Raw genomic sequence first — 26,079 nt, 5'->3', positions numbered from 1 at the left:
TACTGGCCATGAAAAATGAACTGATACAACCTAAAACTCCGATTTGATACAACCTCTGGTAATGAAAGGTGGCAACTGGAGATCTCTGTATGATTTTTCAGTGCATAGATATTGAATTCCATACCGCCAGACATGGCTGACCAACAACTTACATAGGCCCACGTAGAGTAAATTTACCGGACTCTCAAGAGTAACTTTGGAGCAATTGAGATTCTCCAGAAGGATTGCCATCACCATCACCATCCAAAACAAGCAGAGGCAAAATGGAGAAACCAAACAATGAATTCATGTAAACACTGGCTTTTTGAACATTAATACCAACAGTCATGATCATTAAGACCACAATTTAGTTAACCGAGGAGATACCTCCCCTAGACACTCACAACACATGAACACTCCCTTAAATAGCTATTGATCTAGAACAACTCTGAAGAATCATTCTAGAAAATATACATAGAGCAGAATAACATTGATAATAGTCTTCGTCCCAGAACTGCTTCTCCAGATGTTTGTTTGTTTGTTCCTTCACGGCTTGAGATGAGGGAAACAGGCAATCACATCAGACTTTGGATGCTTTGCTTCAGCATGCTCCCTGCACTTCACCTCCGAAGTGGTGCACATGAAAGTTTGCATACACACCTTGCACTGCATTCAACATTTGGCACTCAGTAAGGATACGGTGGAAAACTGATAGGAGCATAGTTTACTAACTACCTACCTGATACTGTAATACACACTTAGACTATGATGTTCAGTAAGCATCCTAAGTTCATACGCCTCAAAGGATCACATAAATTATTCACTTGCCACCAGACTAAAAAACAGGTTTTATTACTACCAAGATTCACTAATGCATTAATATAACTCGATCAGCCTTGCTGATCTTCAAAACTTTAAGAGCCAAAAATAAAAGGGAATTGGCTGCAACTGCACCCAAATCTTAAGCTCTTAGTAACCCACTTCCAATTCTTCCATTTCAACACTAATTTATAAGAAGTTATTCAACTCAACTTGCACAGCTTTCTATGGAATCACAATTGCTCCTCAAATAATTTACTTAGTAAGTAAAAAACAAAATACAGAACTCAAGAGAAATTTTACCTGGATTGACATGGCCTTCTTGTTAGTCTCAAGCTGACTTCCTGTAGAAACCAATCAGTTGACCAAATTGTTTTAGTTGATCAACAAAATCAAAATCAAATACCACAGCAGCCCCAGCTAGATCTACACCACAATCTCCACATAAACTAAAAAAACCCAATCTCCTAAGCATAAAGGAACAACCCTTCTCCTCTAATTTGAGCTCCACAAAGTAATTTTGATCTGTACAAAAACGAAAGGCGCGAAATTTATACCCTTTCCAGCGTTCTTGGCCTTCTCCTGGGCCTTCTCACGTGCCATCTTGGCCTTTTGGCCGTTACCTCCTCCCATGGCTGGTAATTGAAGAACGAAGAAGAATACCTGAAAACCCTAATTTCGCAATCAGCTGTGTAGCTTTGGGCAAGAAGAAGAAGAAGAAGAAGAAGAATTATATATATTTATACGGTGGAGCATTGGAAAGTCGAGATGGGTGGTTGAGTTGGGTCATGAAACGACACAGTTTTGAATTTATTGCGTCTTTGGGCTCTCGGCCTAACACCGGTGCAAAGCCTTTAATATGGTCATGATTTCATGCTCATTGCGTGTGGACTTTTGGTTTGGATGGTACTGAAAAAAAAATTGAGAATTTACGATTGCTACACGCGGTCTAGTTGGTAAGAGCCTTGGTATAGGAATCCCTCATACCTGGTTTGAATTCCGGTGATGTTAATTAGTGGTCAAGGGGACGAAACGTTCTGAGAAGATACCGCACCGCGGATTACACTCTAGACTGAAAACCTTTTAAGGATACCGTCATTGATCTATTCTCATGACACAACAATGCAGGTTGTTGGCTTGGCCCTTCAATTCTGTGTGTTGTTGGAATGGCTGAACACAACATTATTATAAATCTGTAATGCTCAATGGGGTGAAACTTCATAGTGTGTTCTGATCTTATATATATATATATACAGTCTCTATCTAGAGTGAAGCTTCACTCTGAAATTACAGAGTGAAGTTCCAATTTTGGCACACTTTTCGGTCAAATTTTTTCACCATAAGTGATTCAATATTTAGGTATGCTATTCAAGATCATCTTTATAAAATTTAATCCAATTTAACAATTGTTTGAACTTTCAAAATTGGGATTTACACCAACGGTTCACGTTGAACAGTTTTAATAAAAATCTAATTTCAATACTTTAGCGATATCCAAATTAGATGAAATTTTGTATAGATGATCTTGAATATCATACCTAAATATTGAATCGCTTATGGTGAAAAAATTTGACCGAAAAGTGTGCCAAAATTTGAACTTCACTTTGTAATTTCAGAATGAAGCTTCACTCTGGATATGGACTATATATATATATATATATCAATTTTAGTAGTCTGTCTCAAATTCATATAGGCTTCATACTAATGTGGGTATCCAAACTCTTTTTCTCCAACGAAGAACCAATGGATTTGGGCAATATCAAGTGTCTGAAGGCTGGTTTTGTTGCTTCGCACTTTTACCTTGTTGGTAAACTTAACACGGTGCACGCCGCTCCATTTGATGCCTTCAGGGGGCGACCGATCCATGTGGTGCATGAGTGCTCCAGTGGAAATTTAAGTTTGTGGGGATCACTACTTGTTCAACTTCAAGAATCTGAAAGATCTTAATCATGTGAAACAAGGTGGACCTTCGGGATTTCAGTGATCCATGATTTAATTGAACAATTATGATGGCTTCTCTGATATCATGGCAGTGCCGCTCGACTTCATGTGGATTTGGGTGGAGATCAAGAATCTATTGATGATGCTGCATACTCCGGCGGCGGCTCGTCATGTGGTAGAGACAATTGGTCCGGTTCTGAAGATCAAAACTCACAATTTTAGTCGATGGGTGGTTAGGGTTCGTGTAACTCTCCCTTTGACGATTTGGTGTGTGCGGAGTGCCGCTTGCGCATATCGCCGAAGGATGTAATCATGGTGTCGTACCGCTATGAAAGGCTTATAAGTCGCTATCGCACCTACATGATGATAAATCATGGCGGCTTGGAATGTCTTCTGGCCAGAATCGGTGGCTCTTCCTGAGCCAGTTGTGGAGGTTAGGGTTTCGGCTTCTCAAACCCTAGCGTATCAACTTATGTATCCTATGGTCGAGCCAAACCATTCTGCTTTATCAGAGAAGCGTCTTATCTTGGTGCACGAAATCCAGTCACCTTCGAAGCTGAGTTTAGTGCACGTTTGGAGGTCGTTGTCGACGTGAGGATGACACATGACCATCAAAAAAGAGGGAACATCATGGTTTTAAGCTAGGTCTGGCTAACCTTTCACTAATGAAGCTAGGGCTTAAGGCCATAGTGACATGGGGTAAGGCATTCGTCGCTCTCCAGCAAAGCCTGGCTGCCCTAGAGGAAGGTGAAACAAGAATGCATTATCTCGTCGTTAGCTCAATTTGGAAGACACGACGGAGATTGGGAGACATTGGCAGCGTTCATTCGTATAACCATGATTAAGGGAGATATAAGCTGTTGTGGAGCCGACAGAGGATATGGAGTAGGGCTCAGAGAGTGATGATGTTGTAAGCCTCAAGGCAGAGGTGGAGGGTGAGTAATTTCCTAGTTGCAAGAGGAAATATCTTCCCTCTTGACTTTTCTTTTGATTTTCCTATCATTGAGAGTACGAAATTGATGTCATGGACTCAGTTTGTTAGTTTTGATCGATTGAAAAGTTTTGAGGGAGTTACTATGCTTTAGTTTTGAGTTTAGTGTTTTGTTTGTTTGTTTTGAATTTTTTTTTCAGATTTAAGTTTGTTTAATAAGTGCGTTTTTGCGCATTTAATTGCTTTGCTTAGGTTTAGCTTGCAGTAGAGGTGATTTGTTACCTCTTGTGTTTTGGTTTTTGTGACCGTGCATGGCGTTGTCACTAAATGAAGTAAATTTATTTCCCTAAAAGATGTATGTAGGCTTCATACTAATTTGACTATGCAACGTCAACTTCCAAACTATGCACCCGATTCTCACACTTATTTTATGTATCTATCTCTTTTTTAGATCATGGTTTTCTCGATTTCAATTTATGTACATATTATTATACTAATCAATCTTGTTAATATGTCGCTTCAAAATCTCCATACCCCCCTAACCCCGGCTGTGACTAGGGTTCATAGCAAACTTCGTACAAATAAAGGAAGGAGAATAGATGGAGATAGAACTTCTTTTGTAGGATACATTATTAAAGTGCTCTTTGATTTCGCGATTTAATCCTGTTAGGTGGTTGGTTGGTACAACACTATTGTAACAAAGACATGCCTATTAGTACAACCTCGCTTTCAATTCAAATAGGCCTATCACAAACATGGTCACGCAAAATGTCTATATCATGCTCAATCAAAGCCTAAATCTATTTCACAAGCAAGCTACTTCATATGAGGTGCTCCCTGTTCTTTATGAATTATTCCCATGGTAATAAAACAAAAACAAAATGTTGAACGTACTATATCAGTAAGTATCAAAATTATACCGTGGAACTTAAGTTTCTTGGCCTTTGAATATTCAACCTCGACTAGACTCTGGAGTTGTTAGATAATTTACAATGTAATCAATATATATGGATGGATTCATTTGTTATACTATTTTGACAAACTTCATTTCATAAAAATTCTATATGGTACCGCCCCACCGAACATTTTTGTATCTTACGTATAATTAAATAATGTTAGTAAACGAGTCAGGAATATATGAGGGCCAAAGCTTAGTCAAGTGTACCTCAGCTTGTGTTTGAGCTTATCTAATGATGATGAATTGACCTCAAGTGGAAATTATGATCAATATTCCTGTGAAATTGGATATCCGCTTAGTCACTTACCATATGCCATTACACATTATTCTCAAAAAGTCGCACATTACCACATTTACCACAAAAATGCTCAAATTGGTTGTACACAAAAGCAAAAGAGTAATTCCTATTAACCTGAAAACCATCATGATTGATTGTGTATGCGTGTCCTTTATCATTTGCTCTACATCAATATTTTGATTTGTATTGAATCTATCTTTAGACACGACTATAACCTCGCTCGTCACGCTTCAATTCTAAACGTGCGATTGTGTGAACCAAGTACTACTAAAAGTAATTATATTCTAATTAATTGTAATTAGTAATTACTGATCCCTTGAGTATGCTAATTCCATGCATAAGAGCATTTCTTCAGCTTAGTCTCACTCCAAGTATAAAACCTTTTAATCACATCCAAGTTAAACAGGAAGTCCTTTTCGAAAACCAACAAAAATATTAAAAATTTGACAGAGAAAAAGAAAGAGCTTTTCCTTTATAAATGGGACCGACAATGACACTGTAGCAGTAGAAGCAGAGCAAAACATTGCAGAATATACCTTGCTCAGTTCTGCAAAAATTCTCCTTACTCTCTCTGTTTGTGTGTCTCATCATCATCATCATCATCGAGATTAAGCTCTCCATTTTTCTGGGTATCTCTCTCTGTGCATAAAGCTATGGACTTTATCTCGGATTTTGTATTGACAATTGCTCTGTGTAGCCTGGTACCTTTATTTCTTTGCTTCCTTTTGCCTGTGATTGTTGCTTTGTGTCCGAGCAGGGATGATCATGTTGGAAAAAGAAGGGTTCTTTATGAGTGTGAGCCCAGCGTTCATGAGTGGGAGAGTGAAGTTGGAAGTGGGTTTGTTGAGAAAGCTGCGGAAGTTGATGGGTTTAAGGGTGAGCCCAAGAAGGAAAGTTTGGTTCTTGATGAGTTTGGGGATGAGGGTTTGGCTGAGAATGAGGTTTTGAGAGGAGTTGGAGATGGTTGTGTGAAGGAGAAGAGTGTTGAGGAAGAAAGGTTTGACGGTTTGTGTGAGTGTGTGGAGAACGTGTTTGATGAGAGTGTCGAGAGGTGTGAATTTGGGGGTGTTGAGTTTGGTTTGGGGGAGAGGAATGTTGATGAAGAAGGCTGTGATGGGCATGGTGGTATAAAGAACTTGTTTGATGAAAGTTGTGGGAGGCTTGAGTTTGGTTTGGGAAGAAATGAAGTGGGTGTTGTTTGTTTGGGGGAGAAGAATGTTGAAGAAGAAGGGATTGATGGGCGTGTTGGGGTATGTGGGTATGTAGAGAACTTTGAAAGTTTTGAGAAAATTGAAAATGGCGGGCTTGAGCTTGATTTGGGGAAAGACCAAGTGGGAGTTGTGGCTTTGAATGAGAAGAATGTTGAACAAGAAAGCCATGAGGGGGATGGTGGTGTGTGTGGGTGTGGAGAGAACTTGGTTGATACAAGTTTGGAGAGGCATGAATTTAGCGAAGTTGAGTCTGGTTTGGAAAGAAATGAAGTGGGGGTTGTTTGTTTGCCAGAGAAGTATGTGGAGGAAGGATGCCCTCTTGGGGATGTTGGTATACGTGGCTCTAGGGAGAACCTGGTTAATGAAAGTTCTGAGAGGCATGCATTTGGCGAAATTGAGTTTGGTTCAGAAAGAAACCAAGTGGCAATTCTGGAAAGTGAAGAGATCAAGCTGTCAAACTGTGAGGATGATGATGATGATGATGAAACTGATGAAGCAAAGCACAATGTAGTTGATGGGGAAGCTGATGAGGGGTTATTCGGTGAGGATAATGATTGGGAGAATATAAAAAGAACTGAATTGGAGAGGCTCTTTGGTTCTGCAGTGGTTTTTGTTGGGTCTAAGAGTAATGCTGATAGAGTTTCAAGTCTTGGGAGTGATGTGAAGATGAGGTTGGATGGGCTTCACACGATTGCTACTCGAGGACCTTGTTTGGAACCCCAGCCTATGGCATTCAAGGTCTCGGCAAGAGCAAAATGGTAGCTTTTTAATTCTCGTTTACCTTTGTTAGTGTTGTGATCATCCATCGTGTTATCTGAATTCATTATGTTCTTTTGATCATTAATTTCTCTAAATGAAGCTTTGTTTATCCGCTGATAGTAATACTTTGGTCAGTTGATACATCAGTTATATTTTATTGAAGACCTTAATTGGTGATTTTCCTACGACTCCTATATAGGAACACAGATTTGTTAAAGTAGGATAGAATGGTTTGATTTACATGAGTTAGTTTGAAATTTATTTTATTCTTTTTTTTTGGGGGGGGGGGCGTATTTTGTGGTTATTAGTTCATTTATTCGTTTGCTCATGATAAAAGATCGAGTTGGTGAAGAATGACAACAACCGGAATAGGAAAACATTAGTTGTTCTGTTTTCGTCACAAAAATCCCTGATATAGTTTATGTTGGTTCAATAACTTTGATTTCACCTTCCATGTTACACCTTATCAAACAGAGTAAATAAGAAAACTTATTCTGTTCAGCTTACCAACATATCTTAATGCTTTCATATGCATAATAACTTTTACATGTAAATTTTTGTTCAGCAAGCACATGATAACATAGTTGAATGGGAAACACCAAGGTTTTCACCTCCGCAATAAAGTTCAATAGCAAATAGTAATCTACTAGTTGTTTAGTTGATGAAGAATACTGGTTACATTGACCCAGGAATGCTTGGTGGCAGCTTGGCAACATGAGTTCAGAGGTAGCAATGGAACAATACATCACCCTTCTTTCAGAAAGTGTTCCTGGATGGATGCAAGATGTTCATGGCGTAAGCATTTTACTTTTGAATAGTGCTGGTGCTTTAGTTGGTTAACGAGCAATATAAGGTCATATTAATTTTCTATTTCATTGGAGCAGGATTTTTTAGATCCCCAAGTGTATAAGACCATAACTGCTGATCCAAACACAGTGATGCCAAACAAATCAGAAGCTGCTGGTGTAAGGTGATGAGTCTTTTCCTATTAACTACTAATCAGAAGTTTTTCAAATATTTGGAAATCTTTCACTAACAAAAAGAATAAAAATTCTTCTGACTTTGCAGAATAGTAGAAGAACTGAAGCCTGATGCTAAAGGTTTTAATGAGATCGGACTGGGGGTCATAACTCATTGAGCAAGGTACCCATTCAGTTAGTGGTGTATGTAAGTTCTCTTACATGGAATTTTGGTTGGCAATATTTTGATTCTGTTATTTCGTAGCTGGTAAGTTGTAAATTGTAAATTATAGATAGAATTTTCATACTTTCATGTGCTCAATGAAATGACTTTTTTTTTTTGGTAATGTAAATTGAGTTTTTAGTCATGGCTTAGAACCAGTGAATGGTTCGTAATTCAACATTCCATGACTAGTTTTAATTTTCTGGTAATCATAGTTTCTTGTCACATATTATCATAAACTCTACTTTACCTTACCGATTTTTATTTGCCAATAAGGTATTGGAACTACTGTGGAATTTGGGTGCTTATCATAATATTGCATTCAGCATCTTGGTTTGTTTCAAATCCAGGTTTTTGCCGATTGTTCAAAAACAAGGCAGGCATCTTCAGGTTAACAGAGGTTGCCGACTACCAAGACCAGAAGCTCGTATCAACAATTAAAAACTCTCGACTATGATATGTACATATTGCATTGGTGTTGATAATAAAGATTTCATCCTTGTGTTCATGGTTCTAGCTGTATCGATCCTGCATTGTATTTTTTTTCTTCTTTTTCTTCTCTCCTTTTGTGTTTTTTCTTTTTCCTCTTTCTTTTCTTTTAACTGAGGAAAAATTGACACTGTAAACGTTTCAACACAACCGATCAGTTAAACCAAACAAGCTAAAGCGGTTCCTTTAGTAAAGTTTGATGGGTTTGAACTTTGAAGCACTTTCTCCATTTTTTGATAGGTTGATTTCAACAATTTCGGGATTTTTTAGTTTAGTCAAATCCATTAAAATACTTTTTTTTTTCATATTATCGATATTTACGTCCTCCCTGTCCTTGATATTTTAGACATTGGTTTCAAAACTTATTCGGTGCACGGCCCGTATAGACACGGGTCATCCTAACCGTTCATTTCAACACGTGTATCACATTTCCAATCGCTTGAGATCAAACAACAATATGGCTAAAGAGTTGCGAGTGAGATTACAAAATTATATCGTTGGGCCAGACTCTCTGCCGAGATTGAGTTCGTTGCTTCATCGGAGGCTCACCTTAGGCCACCAACGACGAAGCGCTGGAAAGAGATCTCGCTCCCTTTGGCGAGGTCATGGAATCGTTGATCATCAACGACCACGAGACCGAGAGGCCGGGGGATCGAATTTGTCACCTTCAACAACTAGAAGGCCATGAAAGAAGCAATCGTCGAGTGTCAGTATAGATCAGCCATCGATGCTCTGGTTTTAGTATTGGGTCGGTAAGAGTTAGAAGCAAAGTCTATGGTTCATCGATGTTCAATAAAAAAACGTGGGTAGTGCCGGTGGTGGCGTGGAGACTGGATATATAGGACTTCGGAGATGCCGCTGCGAATTCATACCCGGAAGAGCTAGGTATCTAGGCGAGGGTGAGGGAGAAGTTGAGGAGCAGATCGGCAGAGGGGACAATAAATTGAATATTCAGTTGATGGCGGCGGAGGGTGGTGTCAGTGGTTATGTTGGTACTCTGGTGGCAGAACTATTAAAATGAGGGCGGCGAGTTTTTAGTTTTCTGAAATCTGATATCATAGAGCAGGTGGGGGACGAGAGGAAAGAGTGGGATACAGAGAAAGGAGGTTGGACTGGGAATGGCGGTGTGGAGGTCATTTGGTCTGTTGAGAGTGATCAGATGAGTTTTTGATAGAGAAAAGATTTTGGTGGGTATAGGCACAGAGAGATGGCCGGGAAGATTGAATTGGCTCATGTGTTCTTCAGCTTTTTTCAGAGGAAGACAATCATATTTATTGAAAGCCAACAACCATAGTTACATGCTTAGCGCGTGGGTGTGCAACGGCCTCGTGTATATACACGGGTCGTGTACCGAATAAGCTCTCAAACTACATTTCATAAAAGATTGTTAGCATGCTATACGTCAGGAACTTATGCGAACCGAACAATGATCCATACACATGAAAAGAATAGATAGTTACTCAATGTCTGAGGACTTTCTATTTAATGGTTGATTAGATCCACTTTTTAAACATATATTTACACCTCAACTATAGAAATAATTTTCAGCTAATGTAGCGATCGTGAAGACATTAAAATAGATTAAATCAATGAATGGACTAAATTTGTCGAACATGAATATTATCAATATAAACTGGTGAAACAAATAGGTCCTCAAATAGTCATCAACTTAGTTATTCTCACCGGAAAATCTCCGGTTGAAATCCACCACCAACGTATTTTTGCTTTCCACTTACAATAAAAATTCAAGGAGGTAGAAACCAATTTAGTGTGCGTGTAACAACTATTGGCCGGTGTAGTGGTCCTCTTCAAATAGTGGTATATATGTATTTTTCGAAAGATACTAATTTGTTCATTTTGGACAACGAACACTGCATCAATATGAAGAATATTATTGGTATTCTTTCTGGAAATGAACAAAAAAAATCAGATTAGCAAAACCAATCAAGATTCTTTGTTATAAATGGCCATAATCTTATATTAATAACTTGGAACTAATAGAATAGAGTGTTTTACCATCGTGGAAAAAAGATTATCTCCGTCAAGTTCGGAGGGGACAAAAACCAAACCCTAGGGTTTGCGTTGAAGGGTAGCGGTGGCTTCGTGTCTCGCCTCCATAGGGTGAACTCCGACGCCATTCTCTTCGAGAGGGGTGTCTGGTGAGAGCCCTCCGGGATTTTTGATATAGAGGTGCTAAAGTTGAGAGAGTTTGTGGCTTCGCCATGTGGAGGTAGGGTTTCGAGTTCTTTCTAGGCTTGCGACGTGCGGCACAGACGAGGGAGGTGAATCGGCTTCGATTTGGATCTGTAGTAGCGCATCTATGCAACAGTGAGATCTGAGTTTCAGATCACAACATATCAGGTTTGTTTGGATTTTGATTGGGCGATGGCCTGCTTCAAGAAAATTAGTAGCGGCAAGGCCAATCTTTTGAACTCTCTGCCTTGTTGCATCATGGCTTCCAGGCTGGCTAAGCCCCATGATTGAGGTGGCGGCAACACCCCAACGGGTAGAGTCCGACCGGATCTGCCTGCAAACAGGGGAGGTATGTGGATTTTAGGCCTTCTCCTATTGAGCTTTTGCCCGATAGGCTGGTCTTTTGAAATTTTGTTTTCTCTTGCCCTTCAACGTGGGCCTAGACCGATTTTTGCACGTTAGGGGGAAAGATCCTCCCCTATTCTTAGTCTTCCCGAATCATCCAATCTTGGGTCCACAATTGCTGTTTTGGCTTGATTTTGGTTGTTCTATGTTTTCTAGGTTTAGTGGAGTTAATTAGCTTGTTTTTATTTTTAGTTTGAACTTGTTATAATCGTTGTTTTGGACACATTTTAGTTTTCAAATTTTTTGATTTAGTTTTTTCACTTTAGTGCCTGCATGAGGTCATTGAGGTGTCTTGTCACATTTTATGTTTGACCCTTGTGGTCGTTAATGAGCCTCGTGCTCGAAACGGCTTTTCGCCCAATGATTTCGTTTCACTTATTTTTTAAAAAAAACTAGAATCATCATGGATCCCACTAAAAACTCATGAATTAATTCTCCATTTTGATTCCCTAGAGGAGACTACGTATTAATTTTGGACAAAGCATTAATCAAACTTTTATTCCCAAAATGCCCATCCATAAGCGCCTCTTCTTCAGCAGCCGAACTCTGCCTCCTCCTCCTCTTCTTCGTGTTCAGGTAAGAGCTCTTCGTTACTTTTTTTTATTCGTTTGCTTTTATAGTTATTCATGTTCCTCTTTCATCATTTTTCATTTTCTTCCTCTTCGTTCGTCTCTTTGTTGTGATTTCGTTTTTCTTTAAAAATTCATATATAGGATTTCATATTTGGGTTCTAAATTTCTTTTTTTCATTAATCCTGAACGTATACTGAGTATTGGGATTTGTTTTCTGCTTAATTTATCATAATTTTCCATATCGTCTGGGTTTTCTTCACTCTAGCAAATAGCAATGAATAACTAAAGTTATTAGTCTGCTTAAGTCATGGAATTTGATGTTTTATGGTATTAGTCTGTTCTGTGTCTTTGTTTAGTTATTTTATAGCTTTAAGTACCTTGGTCTCATAACAAGTTGCCAATTTGATTATTTGTACCAAGCCTTTGCTTTTATAGTTATTCATGTTCCTCTTTCATCATTTTTCATTTTCTTCCTATTTGTTCGTCTCTTTGTTTTGATTTCGTTTTTCTTTAGAAATTCATATATAGGATTTCATATTTGGGTTCTAAATTTCTTTTTTCATTAATCCTGAATGTATACTGAGTATTGGGATTTGTTTTCTACTTAATTTATCATAATTTTCCATATCGTCTGAGTTTTCTTCACTCTAGCAAATAACAATGAATAACTAAAGTTATTAGTCTGCTTAAGTCATGGGATTTGATGTTTTATGGTATTAGTATGTTCTGTGTCTTTGTTTAGTTATTTTATAGCTTTAAGTACCTTGGTCTCATAACAAGTTGCCAATTTGATTATTTGTACCAAGCCTGCACTGACATTGCAGCTTTTGTTATGCAATCTTTGATTGTTATGCAATCTTTGATTATTTCTTAACTATTGTGCAATCTTCTGTTAAATACTTATATAGCATATGTTGCCACTGCATGGATTGGAACTTAATATAATATACGCCACTTGCATGACACGAGAGTTTATCAGAGCCTATCGTCACTACAAGAGATTATAGCAAAAGCGAGGAACTGTTTTTGTGACAACACAAAATCTCTTGCAAAAACTTGACAAATGCGAAGAAACTTCATTTCTCCTGGACAATCTCATCAGTGACAACCAATTTGTCGTAGAAAATAAGCATTTGTGACAAATTTATAGTTGTCGCTTATATACCATTTTATGACAACTGAATTCCTCACAAAATATCAACTATGCAACAACTTTTACCAGTTGTCGGCTACTATTTTTGTGACAACTCTAACTTCCTCGCAAATATTAATTGGGCGACGAATTAAAGAGATTGTCGCTTATTATTTTTGTGACAACTATCCTTTTGTCACTGAAGACAGTTTTGGCGACCGATTTGGCAAGTTATCGACTACCGTATTTGTGACAAATTCTACTTTCTTTTCGAAAACTAATTGGGCGACAATTTGAGCAAGGTGTCGTGTGATCTTTATGTGACAACTTGATATTCCTCGCTAAAGAGTACTTCAGTAACGAATACCGTTGGTTGTCGGTTAATGTCTCGCATAAAGTAGGTATTTGTGACAAATTAATAGTTGTCACTTATATGGCATTTTGCGATAGCTAAATTCCCTCACAAAATGTTAATTATGGACAACGTTTTCAAATTTTGGTCAATGTTCATACGGTAACTTTAATTATCTCATAAACGATTAATTATATGACAAATTAAAGGGAGTATCGCTTATTCTTTATGCGAGAATCTAAGTTTTCTTCCTAAAGATAATTTTAGTGACAAATTTCACGAGCTATAGATTTGTTTTTGTGACAAATTAAAATTTCTCACTAATTAAAAAGTATTTCATCGACATTTTCTGCTCAAGGATATGTATGTGTGTGAAATCAAATCAAGATGAACTGAATTCTCCTCAAGGCTAGTCATGATGAGATAAACCTACAGGGTGTATATATCTTACCCAAAAATTCTATCAAGTGATTTTGTGTGACAAGACAATTATATCAAGTGACTTTGTGTGAGAAGAGATCTTATCAAATTCAAATATGGGTTAAAGAGAATCTGCTCAAAGTGAGAGTGAACTGAATTCTCCTCAAGGCAAGTCTTGATGAGATAAAACCTACAGGGTGTATATCTTACTAAAAAGTTTTATCAAGTGACTTTGTATGAGGAGATCTTATCAAATTCAAATATGGGTTAGAGAGAATTCGGTCGAAGTGAGGCAAAATTCTATCAAGTGACTTTATATGAGAAAATATCTTATCAAATTTAAATATGAGTTAGAGAGAATCCGCTCAAGGTTGCATAATTAGATAAGCTCTAGGTTTCAAAGTCAAGATATATGCTGATATATATAAAAACCTAACTCGTTATGGGGTTTTCAAATATAATTGAATTTTTCTAACTAAGAAACAAAATACTATATTTAAAATAACTAATAAATAAAATACACTAAATTTACTTATCTACCCCTTATTAATATACCATGAAAGCTTGTTACTTATTAAAAATAGAAAAGTAAATCAACAAATAACCGGGGAAAAATAAATCTGTAGTAGGCTAGAAGCATATTCACTTGAGGGAAAGTATATATGACTATATACGATCCCAATGTATGAGATTGGACAAATGATTTTACAAAGTAATAGTTAGAACGAGATAGGACATTTAGATTAGATTTAGGAATATCATTAGTGATAGAAAATCCTAATTTGTAAAAGAAAATGTATGTAAGTAGGAAATCCTTATGCCTTGTGGAAAAAAGGATAAACATGTGTATATGATAAATATGGAAGATCAATTCATTAACCGTACCACAATTTTTTTTTCTTCTCATAATATTGTTGTTGCATCAACTACTTAATTTATTAAAATTGGGATGGACAGATCGTGGATTCAGTGGGGTTCAGATCCAAATTATTGGTTCACTAACATGTACACATAAGGAATCAACTATTTTCTGGAGATTGTGAGCCATCACCTGAATGCAAATAATCATATCTCATGTTTGTGCATGAAGTGTAATAACACAAGTACACACCCTTTTAGCGTAGTCAAGATTCATTTGTTGAAAAGTGGCATGGTCACGACATATAACCCATGGATACATCATGGAGGGGGCATAATGAAGTGCAAAATCAACATGTTCCAAATAGTCCAGTTAATGTGTCTGGACAAAATGCTAGTATATTCAATATGATACATGATCTTTTTCCGAGAGTTAACGCAGATGATACAAGCGACAAGGATGATGATATTGACGAGGATGAAGACAATGATGTGGATCACCAGGAAACATGTGGGGTTGACCATACCCCCAATGTTAGTCTTGAAGACAAAGATAAATATGATAAATTACTGCAGAATTCTGAACGAGAACTCTACCCTAGTTGCACATAATATTTAGTTTTGACATTTGTTGTGGAATTGATTGGCTGCAAAGTAGAGAATATATAGACCAACAAGTATGTTGATACGTTGTTACAAATGATGATGAAGATGTGTCTCAAACCTAATAATGTTCCCGAATCAATAATAATTTCATGAAGATATTAAAAGGTATTGGCTTAGGGTATCAAATCATCAATGTTTATAAGTATGATTGTACCTTATACTATGGAGACGACATAGGATTAGACAAATGTCCGGTGTGTGATGAGCCACGATATAAGGCGAGTAATTCTAATCAGAAGAAAAAAGTTCCTCAAAAAATGTTGCGGTATTTTCCTTTGAAGCCAAGGTTGCAAAGACTATTTAGATCTAGACACACACATCGTCATATATGAGCTGACATAAGGATAAACGACTGGATGTGGATGGTGAGATGAGACATCCAACAGACTTTGATGCTTGGAAAGAGTTTGATAAGATGTACTCTGAATTTGCGCAAGATCCACAAAATGTCAGATTAGGCAAATGACGACTTCAATCCTTTTTCGGGAATATGAGTACATCTTATAGTATCTAGCATGTGGTTGTGGTTCTATATAACCTGCCTCCATGGAAATGCATGAAGAAACCATTCTCAATGTTGACATTATTAATTTTAGGACCTAAGAGGAAAGAATTTGGATATATTTTTGCGTCCATTAATTGATGAGCTCAAGGAGCTGTGGGAGGGTGTCAAGACTTATGATAAGATGACCAAATCTTATTTTAATTTGCGAGCAACGATATTGTGGACCATTAGTAATTTTCCAGTTTATGCAAATTTGTCTGCGTGAAGCACTAAAGGCCATTTGGCATCGGCGATTTTTACCTAAGAATCATGCATGACACAAAGATACAAAGAAGAATACTTTTACCGAAAAAGTAGAGAAAAGAACTCTTCCAAGAGAATTCTCTGGTAACGACATACTTCGTCAGTGTGATTATGTTATTCCTCGAAAACTAGGTAAGCATTCAAAATTTGAAAATGATAGAAAGAGGAAGTGAAGAGAAGCTGACCTGGACCAAATGAAGTATTTTCTTTGAGTTGGAGTATTGGGCTAAACTAATAATGAGACATATTTTGGACGTGATGCACATTGAGAAAAATATAGCTGACAGTTGATATGAGCACTTTATGTGACGTTCTTAACATGTTTTTACTTCAATTTGTACTTTGCTTATCCCTTATTGTTGTACTATTGAGTCATTGAGTCGTAGTAAGAGTATTGAGCGGTATTAGATGTATTTTTGTGCTTACATGAGTTAAAAACACATAATTGGTCTAGAGTCTTAGTTTGACTAGGAATCTTTGTTAGGTTTTGAAACTAATTATCTCTTACTTATGATTTTATTTTCTTATTTTCAGATTGGATTGAAGAGATAATTAAAGAAAAAAAGATTGAGTTAAGTCATGTAACAATTAAATAGACGATGATCATTAAAAGCATAACACATGACATGATTTATGAAATAAAACATGACATGATTTATGAAATAAAGCATGACATGATTTAAGGAGATTAAAGCATGACATTATTATAGGAAGAAAGAGGCAATTTCAAACTCCATCTTTTCTCTATATATACATGGTTTTACCTCTCAAATATCATCATTTCTCATTAGCATTCAAGAGCCAAAACTCTAGCAAAACACCACTATAAACTTCCCTCACAAATTAGCCAAGCAGTCCACCCCAAAACCATCATAATCTCCACTGAGTTTCACTTATTGCATCCGTACCTCTAAGGTTCCTACAACGTGTGATTCTCTCAACTCATCTCCATGGCTTCGTCTATTTGTGTTAATCTACAATTCTTTGTCTATGAAGATTGTAAGTTATTGTTTATGTGGAAATATTAGTTTTGTATTTGTTTTAGAATTTTCTAATTGTATTTGATATTTGTTTGAGACTATGCCGAATCTATGTTCTTATAATTATTGAAGTTTATATTTCTATTGTTATGTTCTAATCATCTTTCTCATACTTTTAGATAATTTTCAGATATGTGCATATGAATTTAGTGCTTGGATGCAGTCTCTAAGATTGTGTTTAAGTGCTAGATTCATCAACCATATTGACACAAATCGAATCATACCCTAAGTAGGTTCGATTTGTGTTGATTAAAAGTGGTAAAAATTCTAGAAATTTGCATATGAAACCATGATGGGTGACGTCATACATGAAACATGTCTCCAACAAAGATTTGGTGCTTAAATGTAATCTTATTTGATTTCTACTCTAAGTGTTATTGAATTCGATTGCATGCAAATTTAGATTAGGCCCTAAGTCAATCTAAATGTTAATTTAAATCTTGCATGATTAGATGATCCCCTAAGGCTCTAATTGTATTGGTGTCTAAAAAGTATGTAATTGGTCAAATTAGAATGCATGATAGGTTCGAACTTGTAATTATGTGGTGTAATGGTAAATTTGGTTTAAGTTTGTTAAAGAGAAGTCGATCATGTAAATATTAATTTAGGTTTTTATTTTAGTAGTTAATAATCAATCTCAAACCCCCCCCCCCATTATTTGTTAACACTAAAAGTTTAGAGTTCCTTTCAATTCCCCGGAAAGAACGATCCATGCTTATTCTATACTAACGATGATGTTTTACATGGTTTATTATATACGTTTTAATTAATGCTCTATCAATAGTGTGATCGGAACATTATTAAATATTGCTAGGAAGTCAAAAGACACATACAAGGCACGATTAGATTTGGAAAAAGTGAATATCAAAAAGAATTTGTGGGTGCAGCAGGACGAAAATAAGTTTGTTGTACCTCCTACAGAATATGTATTTACACCTCCGTAGTGTAAGCTCATATGTGAGTTCTTCAAATCAGTTAAATATCCCTATGGCTATGCAGCAAACATATCACACACTGTGAATATAGATGAAAGGAAGATATCTGGTTTGAAAAGCCATGATTGACCTGTGTTATTGCAACGAGTTCTTCCAGTGGGGATACGAAAACATTTATATTAAAAAAAAAACAGATTTATGATCCACTTGTAGAACTATCACTTTTTTCTAACAAATATGTGTTATTGTGCTGACTTTTATATTGGATGAACTTCTTATGTTTGATAGTAACTGAAGTTTTGTATGAATGAATGTGGTTTGAATGTTACAGATCTCTTCTCAAACTCAACAATTTGGCCAAGGGAAACTGATAAGGAGGCCTACACGGAGAAAGATAATTGGAAAATGCATGATTAAGATGATTGCTAGCAATAACAATAAAAAGATGGAGGTAATATTTGATCTAGAGGTTTGAGTCCCAAATACGAAGTTCAGTAATACGAAATTCACTACGCTATAAAGATTGAGGTTCGAAGTCCAGCTCCAGTATGTAACAAACGATGGTGTATGATTTCAGCTGATATTAAGAAGAAACTGAGGGAAAGGTTGATTGTAAGTTTAGGTCAAATTGATTAAATCTACATATATATGTGTCTTGTATTACATAGATTATTCTTAACATATTTAATTTTAATCGGGTACACTTTATTGTGGACATTGAACATTTAAAGATAATTGCGTTCGATGATAAGATGCATTCGGCGTATACTAACTTTAAGTGGAAGTTGCATGATCACTTCCGAAAGTGTGGGACACATTCTCAGGGATGGGCCACTCTTCCTCCAATAAATCTATTGGACATTGAGAGGCCGATAGAGGATTGACATTGGTTGTGTGATACAATTTACACATATCCAAATATCATACGTAATTAAAGAAAGTGCCAATGACAATAAAGATGATCTATAGATAGATGAAGATTTATTTATGAGCAAGTAATTTAGCATATAATGTAGCTGGTCTTGGCTAGTGGATATTGGATTTTATTTGGTTGTTTTATTTTTAAACAAGAAATATTTTTTTAAAGATGAACATTAATAAAAGCCCAAGATGGTCAATACATACACGCATGTTATCACATATTTCATGATAGACAAGCACTCAGAATCCCCCTATAGAGAAAACTGCGGTACATAAGAGAAACCATCTAATTGTGATTTCCCCCCATTAACAAATAAGGCATGATCATGTATCATTAAGATGTTGAAATCCTATTACAGGATATAAGAATGAAAAAGTAAAAGTAAAACTAAAAAAACTAAAAAAACAGATAGGGTCAGACAAGCTTGACATCCTGTTGGGACAAGCCCCATGATAAGCCCCATGACAAGCCAAGAAAAACCACAAGGCCCAATACAAGAGAGAGCCCACAGTCAAAACTGGCCAACCCAAACCAACAACCCCAAGGAGTAGCAACCCGCCGCGCTGCGAAAACACCACAAACCGCCGCGCTGCGAAAACACCACAAACCGCCATCCCACCACCACCACGCCGCTTCAAAGAGGAGTCCTTGACCAGAACAGGGGACCAAAGGTTAACCCACGTACTCACCAGGGAACACCAAGATCTGAACACGCTAACGCGACCCACCACAAGACCGATCACCACAGAGCATTGGAACCACGATGCCGAGGAGAAAGCTAGGCAAATTGAAACCCAAGATCTGACCAAGAACTCACCAAACAAAGGGAATGGCAAACTGGCAAAGGCATCTCATCTGGCAGCAAGCCACCACCAACAAAGGTAGAACCCATGCTTGCAGTGGCTACCGCCGAACAAGAAAGAGGAAGAAGAGGTAGGTGCTCTCTCTTAGGGAGAAAACTAGAGTGGCTAGGGTTTGTCCTAAAATAACTTATTTACTTGAAATTATGGCCTCTCCCTTTCTTCCCCAATATACTGATAAAACTTAAACAAGAAATAAATTAGTTATTTATATTTAATAATTTTTATTAGTGAAGCAATTCTTTTTTAATAATTTAAATTATTTTTAATTTAATAAATATGAATTACGACATTTGAATATGTTGATTATCATTATTTGCGACATGAGACTCGACCTCACATATAATTATATTCGACAAGTATTTTGTCTTATATAACATATTTTCGGACAACTATGTTGGTGTTGTAGAAAATTTACATTTCTCGCATAATTGAACATGCGACGAATTTGAGTTGTCGCAACCGGTTATCGCTTAAAGTGTTTTACTGACTGTCAAGCGTGATAGACTTATACACTTGTCACATTTACAATATGCAAGGCAATTGCTTCCTCGATAAAAGTATACGCAAGAATTACAAAACCTCGCATATAAGATTATACATCATATATGGATATGTCATATAGTAGTATATACAACTCGCCTGTATATTATGCAACACATACTGAAGTCTCGTATATTATAAATTGTTACAAACATAAAGTCTCACATATCACATTATGCAACACACCTATTTGTCTTGCAAAATGACATATGTGAAGAATAAATTGCATCACGTATTAAAAATACGACAAATATGCAAATATTGTTGAATGAATAATACACGATGTAAATGAAACCTCGGTTATCGAAATTGTAACAAATATAAAGTCTTACAAATTACTTTATGTGATGTAAATAAAGCTTCGGAAATTGAAAACAATAACAAATATAAAGTCTCGCCAATGAAATACGCGATGTAAATAAAACCTCAGAAATTAAAAACTGTAACAAATATAAAGTCTCGCCAATGAAATATGCGACGTAAATAAAGCCTCAGAAATTGAAAACTGTAACAAATATAAAGTCTCGGCAATGAAATATGCGACGTAAATAAAGCCTCAGAAATTTAAAACTGTAACAAATATAAAGTCTCGCCAATGAAATATGCGACGTAAATAAAGCCTTAGAAATTGAAAATTGTAACAAATATAAAGTCTCGCCAATGAAATATGCGACGTAAATAAAGCCTCGGAAATTCAAAATTGTAACAAATATAAAGTCTCTCCAATGAAATATGTGACGTACACATATGGTTTTTGCAATAAACTTATGTTTCTCGCTATATGTCATATGTGAGGAAGCAATTGTCTCACATATTGCAAAAGCGATAAATGTGTATTTTCATTACTTTTGACAATCTGTGAAACACTTTAAGCAACAACTGGTTGCGAAAACTTTTAGTTGTTACTTTTCCAATTAAGCGAGAAATATAGACTTTATATGACAATTTTGGGTTGTCGCCAAAGTCATTATCTGTTGTAGCGGGTTTACAACTATGTGAGTGTATGCTATTATCATAATTATTAATAGAAGGTTTTGGTCATCATCACTCTCTCTTCAGTCTCTGCACAAGTTTTGTTCATTACGTTAGCGAAAAAAATGAGCCTTCCCAAGCTTGCACCGGAAGGACTTGGGTTTTTCAATTCTTGTATTTGGAGTATGTAGTTGCAAGAAATGTGGAAGGGCTATTTCTTTTCAATTGACCATAACAAACTATTTCGTTGTTGAAACACTCTTGTTGACTTATTTGGCAGTGTGAATTTAGTAATATTGTTGGTCATTTGGATTTCAAAATTAGCATATCAGTTCAAAAAATTCACACAGGGTCAGAGGGTATACCTTGATGATTTTATATGTACTAGGATGTAAATTGGTTTATTGTTGAATTATATGTAAGGGTGTCCCGTAATTAGTCTTATTATAATTCATATTTCTACATGTTAGTAAACAAAAAAATGAAATCAATCTATGGATTGAATTCTATTCCAGATAACAAGTAAACACATGACATGAGAATGACTCCTCCTCTATCTCATTAATTCTCTTTCTCATTTCTTCTCAATCTCATTACGGTTTAATAAACGTGCCCCTAAGCGATACACTCGATGAGATAGGAGAGAGTCATACGTACTCATCAAATTCCCCCAAAAATGGAGCAGAAACCAAACGGTAAAGGTTAATTAATTTCCCGTTTATGTGAAATTCGTTTCCTACAAAAGCATGCGTGAAACCGTGGGGGAAGCTCAACATGGCACTTGTATTGTTTTGTGCTCTCTCTTGCATTAGCCTTAGGGCTAAGCAACAGCTCCAGGTTTATCCTTGGGCACAAGTTACTTTGTTCGTATGGTGAACAATATCAATGACAATTGACAAAGATGTATTCACCTTCACTTGTTCCTCAGATGGAAATAAAATTGGTCCTCGTGAGCTTGCTCCCAATCAAGAGTGGGAATGGGGATTCCGGGCAGCACTCAATACTGAGTTCCAGTGCGTAACTTGGTACCAGAGTAGTAGCGGGGGTCCCGATCACACAGTCGATTCGTTCCCAGTGTTTAGACGTTATGACGTTCCTTCTTATGGCATGGTGGAGTTCACGCGATATGGAGCGCACAAGAAACCGGAATGTGGTTGTGCAACACCGACAGCGGTGAGTATACCTTAAAGTATAGTTGGTAATCAAGAAGAAAAGAGTTTTAATCTGGTGTATAATGAATTACCCCTTTATTAATTTGGTGTTGTACTGTTGTTGAGACGAGCGTGCTCTAGCCTCTGGCTATCCTCAGCCTTGGCTTTGCCTCCTACAGTCCTACATTTTTATGTACCAATTAATAAGGATGGATATGTTAATAAACGTTAATTAAATGATGTTAAACTGGTATTACTCTATTCTTGGCGCGATGTATTTCCTTCTAGAGTCTTTAATTTCTTCTAATTTGAATCATTAGCTTCGTTTCTTTACAACTCTTTTGGTCTGAAAATAATTAGCATGCAGTTGTCCTAATTAATCACACAAATGACTTCTATTAGTTGTGTGATCGATAGATATATACACACAATTAATCATCGAGTAGTGTTTACATCTCATCAACAAAGAGCCTTAACGATCGTTGGTGGTTCTGTTTCTCCACGATCTGGGCACCTAAGTCTCAAGGGTTTGATGGTGGAAGGGCAGGGTTGCCGGTTCTCTGTCGGCATTTTCTTTTCGGTGGTTGTCAGGGACATTTTGTGGAGGCGGCGTATGGGTCTGGGTGATGGAGTGGTGGTGGTTTCTGTGCAACGGCAGGGCAGTAACGGGTTCAATCTCTGGGCCTTCTTAGCGGATCTTTAGTTGTGGGCTGGATATTTTTGTTGGGCCAAGTCTGGCCTGAAAATACGAGTTGGGCTCTTTTTATGGGCCTTACTCAAATTGCTGTTTTATTTCCTATGTTTAGTTGGTTGTTTTGTTTAATAATTTCCTACAATAGTTGCGTAGGGGAGTCGGGTTTCGTATCCATGTGTGCACTCTTTGTGCCTTGTCTAATCTAAGTAGGCGGCCATTTTCTTGCTTCGTCAAATGGTCGTTGCCGCCTAGTGGCAGGGTGAGATTAAGTGTTATCGGATTAATTTTTTTGCGGCAATATAGGATGAGAGCTGCTTTATTAGACATTAGGATATGTAAGCGATGTTTCATCGTTTTAAGCGATACATATCTAATGTGTTCTCTCATATGTCACCGTTGTTTCGAAGCAAATAGAGTCGCCATTAGAGTAATGTTTTTTTTCTAGTTGGTGCTTCGTTGAGTACTTGTTTGTAGAGACTTCGGATATTATTTCAGATATGTGTAATCAGGGATTTAGGCTTCACGTCCTCCCTTTGTATTCGACGGTTTCATTAATAGTTTAATATAGGCTAAAGGATAGTCATACAAGCACTTTATTCAAAAAAAAAAAGAGCCTCAACATAAACTAGCAAGCTTCCCGTGGTTTTTCCACGAGTATGGTTTTGTAAAAGACTAAAAAAGTTCGCTTCACTTTCATTCTGCTGATCGAATAGCATCATCCTAATTCCTAAATAATTATAAACAAGTGCAAATTCCAACGTTAAAATGAAACATTATCGCCATTTAATTAGCAAGCATCAGCTTTAGCATCAGAAGCATCATTCTGGAAATGCAGCACGGGCTGATGAGAATTATTTCTTGAAAGTAAATTGCGCTGCTTGGTTCTTCTAGGCATTCTATGACGTAACTTTTTCCAATCCCGAAAAGAGAGCCCCAAATATGAGGAAGCTAGCCCTCTCTATCATTGCTAATTAGAAAGTATCTGTATTTTGATATTTGTTAAGGGATTTTCAGTAGTTTTACGAAATATATACCTGGCAATTACTATAGTAGGAGTAGATAGGGCTAATAAGAAGTTAAACTCTTGCAATATTCTTACAAATTCATCAAGTTATTGCACATTCTTTCCTGTTTTTTTAGGACAAATTATTGTCTTATAGTTTGAGAGTTTCAACAGTTTACTCCAAAAACTTTCAATTTCAATCAATCACTCCATTTATTTTCAATTTTCGACCAATTAGTCTATCCCGTCTCCTTCTGTCTAAAATGACCGTTAGTGAAAAAAAAAGACGAGATGAACCAATTGGTCGGAAATTGAAAGTATATGAAGTGATTAGTCGAAATTAAAAACTTTAGAACTAAATTGTCGAAACTCTCAAATTATAAAGAGTGGTCGGTAATTTATTTTTATTATTATTATTGTTAATCCATAAGCGCAATTAATTGAAAGGGGAAATGCATTAAGTATTATTCTGCTTTAAAAACACACTTTGTATTGGAGATTTTGTATCGAGTGCTAGAAAGATGAAGGGAAGCTCAACATGGCATTTCTACTCTTTTGTTCTCTTCCTTGTATTATAGCCTTTGGGCAAAGCAACTGCAGAACCAGAGAAGGCATCTGGGGGCATAAGTACCTTGTTCGTTTTATTAACAATATCAACGACATAGATGTGCTCAACTTCAAGTGTGATTCGGGTACTAATACTGTTGAACGTCAGCTTGATCCTAATCAACAATCGGAATTCAAATTCCGGCTAAACTTGGGAACATTGTGGATGTGCTGGACTAGGGTCTAGGTACCAGCATGAACGGAGTTAGGATTTTAAATTAGACCGGGCTAAGTTTATACTTTGATAAAGAATCAGAAATTTATTAACTAGATTTCCCTAAAAAATTTCGTCACTACAAAATATTTTATTTCTTTGAAGAAATTGGAAGAAAATGGTACTTATTCTAATATCCAATTCAAAAAATATTATAAATTATAACACTAAAATTAAATTATTGATAGTTGATAGTAAGAATAATTGCTTAGGATTGAGACCCAAGACTCCATGTCTCCATGTCGATCGTTAAATGGAACAACTAGGCTAGTAAGAAGAAAATTTAGGTCGACAGTTCCAAACAGAATATTAAATAATATTTTCCTTTTGATAAAATCTTAATTTGATTAAGAATCATAAGATCTTGTTTCTAGCTTGTAGTGGCCTGGGTGCCGAGTTACCTACTTGGTTGTAAATTAATCAAATTAATCATAGTTTTGTAGCTGTTTTAAGCTGCAATGGCTTAATTAAAGAGAAGTTGTCATATGAAGACACCGGGCTATGAGACATTAAGAAGTTGAATATAGCATAATCAAGCCTATTCAAGTAGAGTAAGGTGGATTAACCTCCTGGGCTACAGCCAATGGTCTAAATATCGTTTTCGGTATCGTATCGGTCGAGAGGTAAAACGATATATCGGGGATATATCGGTTTTATTGAATTTGCTTATTTTCAATAAAATTTATAAAATTATACTTCAATATGTACCAAATAAACTAAAAAAGATACTAAGTAAATTAAAGAAAATAAATACTTGATTTAATGACAATTAAAGTACACGAACAACATCTAATAATAAAAATAGGTATTTAAGAATGATTATTTAGACTTGAAATTCATCATATATATTTAAAAAATATATAAATTAAAAATATATATGAAAAAAGGAAAAAAAATATAAGTTTTTTTTTTAAAAAAGGAAATAAATATTAAAAAATTAAACAAAAATTGAAAAAAAAATATATCAAAGTTTGACTGATATTTGACCGTTGACCATCATTTTTGCATTGACCGATAAATTTTGACCGATATGCTCTTATCGTATCGGATTCGAAATATCAGCGATATATCGGCAATATATCAGCGATATCGCTGATATTTCGAACAGAGGCTACAACCCGGTTAGTTTTCTACTATCCTCCATCACTCGGTACCAGAGTAGCTAG

At 36.3% G+C, this 26,079-nt stretch overlaps 2 protein-coding genes across 4 annotated transcripts; one reads left to right on the top strand and one right to left on the bottom strand.

The window, feature by feature from the left end:
• Nucleotides 1-284: 284 nt before the first annotated feature.
• Nucleotides 285-1,524, bottom strand: LOC126789205 (uncharacterized protein At2g23090). The gene is made up of 3 exons (XM_050515301.1): nucleotides 1,356-1,524; nucleotides 1,102-1,142; nucleotides 285-645 (listed from the first exon to the last, which is right to left on the bottom strand). Exons 1-3 carry the CDS (start codon nucleotides 1,429-1,431, stop codon nucleotides 526-528), a joined length of 237 nt encoding a protein of 78 aa, XP_050371258.1. The 5' UTR covers nucleotides 1,432-1,524; the 3' UTR covers nucleotides 285-525.
• Nucleotides 1,525-5,347: 3,823 nt separating this feature from the next.
• LOC126786885 (acyl-CoA-binding domain-containing protein 5-like) lies at nucleotides 5,348-8,600 on the top strand. 3 transcript variants are annotated; one of them, XR_007671234.1, is made up of 5 exons: nucleotides 5,348-6,895; nucleotides 7,586-7,691; nucleotides 7,781-7,866; nucleotides 7,965-8,283; nucleotides 8,429-8,600. XR_007671234.1 is itself a non-coding variant. In XM_050512861.1 (5 exons), the coding sequence occupies exons 1-4, from the start codon at nucleotides 5,580-5,582 to the stop codon at nucleotides 8,032-8,034; spliced, it is 1,578 nt and encodes a 525-aa protein (XP_050368818.1). In that variant the 5' UTR covers nucleotides 5,348-5,579; the 3' UTR covers nucleotides 8,035-8,063; nucleotides 8,429-8,600. The 3 variants fall into 3 exon arrangements, 2 of the variants coding, with proteins under 2 accessions (XP_050368818.1, XP_050368809.1); XM_050512861.1 differs by having other exon boundaries at nucleotides 7,965-8,063; XM_050512852.1 differs by having other exon boundaries at nucleotides 5,349-6,895; nucleotides 7,965-8,039.
• Nucleotides 8,601-26,079: the final 17,479 nt, after the last annotated feature.

Source organism: Argentina anserina, chromosome 1, assembly GCF_933775445.1.
Source record: "Argentina anserina chromosome 1, drPotAnse1.1, whole genome shotgun sequence".
Classification (NCBI taxonomy): domain Eukaryota; kingdom Viridiplantae; phylum Streptophyta; class Magnoliopsida; order Rosales; family Rosaceae; genus Argentina; species Argentina anserina.
The sequence above is the reverse complement of the archived record's forward strand: the minus strand, read 5'-3'. Positions and strand labels throughout refer to the sequence as shown.

Bases quoted from the DNA above. Each gene is read 5' to 3' on its own strand.
- LOC126789205 (XM_050515301.1), bottom strand. From the start codon at position 1,431: ATGGGAGGAGGTAACGGCCAAAAGGCCAAGATGGCACGTGAGAAGGCC. The intron at 1,143-1,355 runs GTATAAATTTCG...TGGTTTCTACAG, and splicing joins GGCCAAGAACGCTGGAAAGG to GAAGTCAGCTTGAGACTAAC. The intron at 646-1,101 runs GTAAAATTTCTC...TGTTGAATGCAG, and splicing joins AGAAGGCCATGTCAATCCAG to TGCAAGGTGTGTATGCAAAC.
- LOC126786885 (XM_050512861.1), top strand. From the start codon at position 5,580: ATGGACTTTATCTCGGATTTTGTATTGACAATTGCTCTGTGTAGCCTG. The intron at 6,896-7,585 runs GTAGCTTTTTAA...ACATTGACCCAG, and splicing joins GTCTCGGCAAGAGCAAAATG to GAATGCTTGGTGGCAGCTTG. The intron at 7,867-7,964 runs GTGATGAGTCTT...CTGACTTTGCAG, and splicing joins TCAGAAGCTGCTGGTGTAAG to AATAGTAGAAGAACTGAAGC.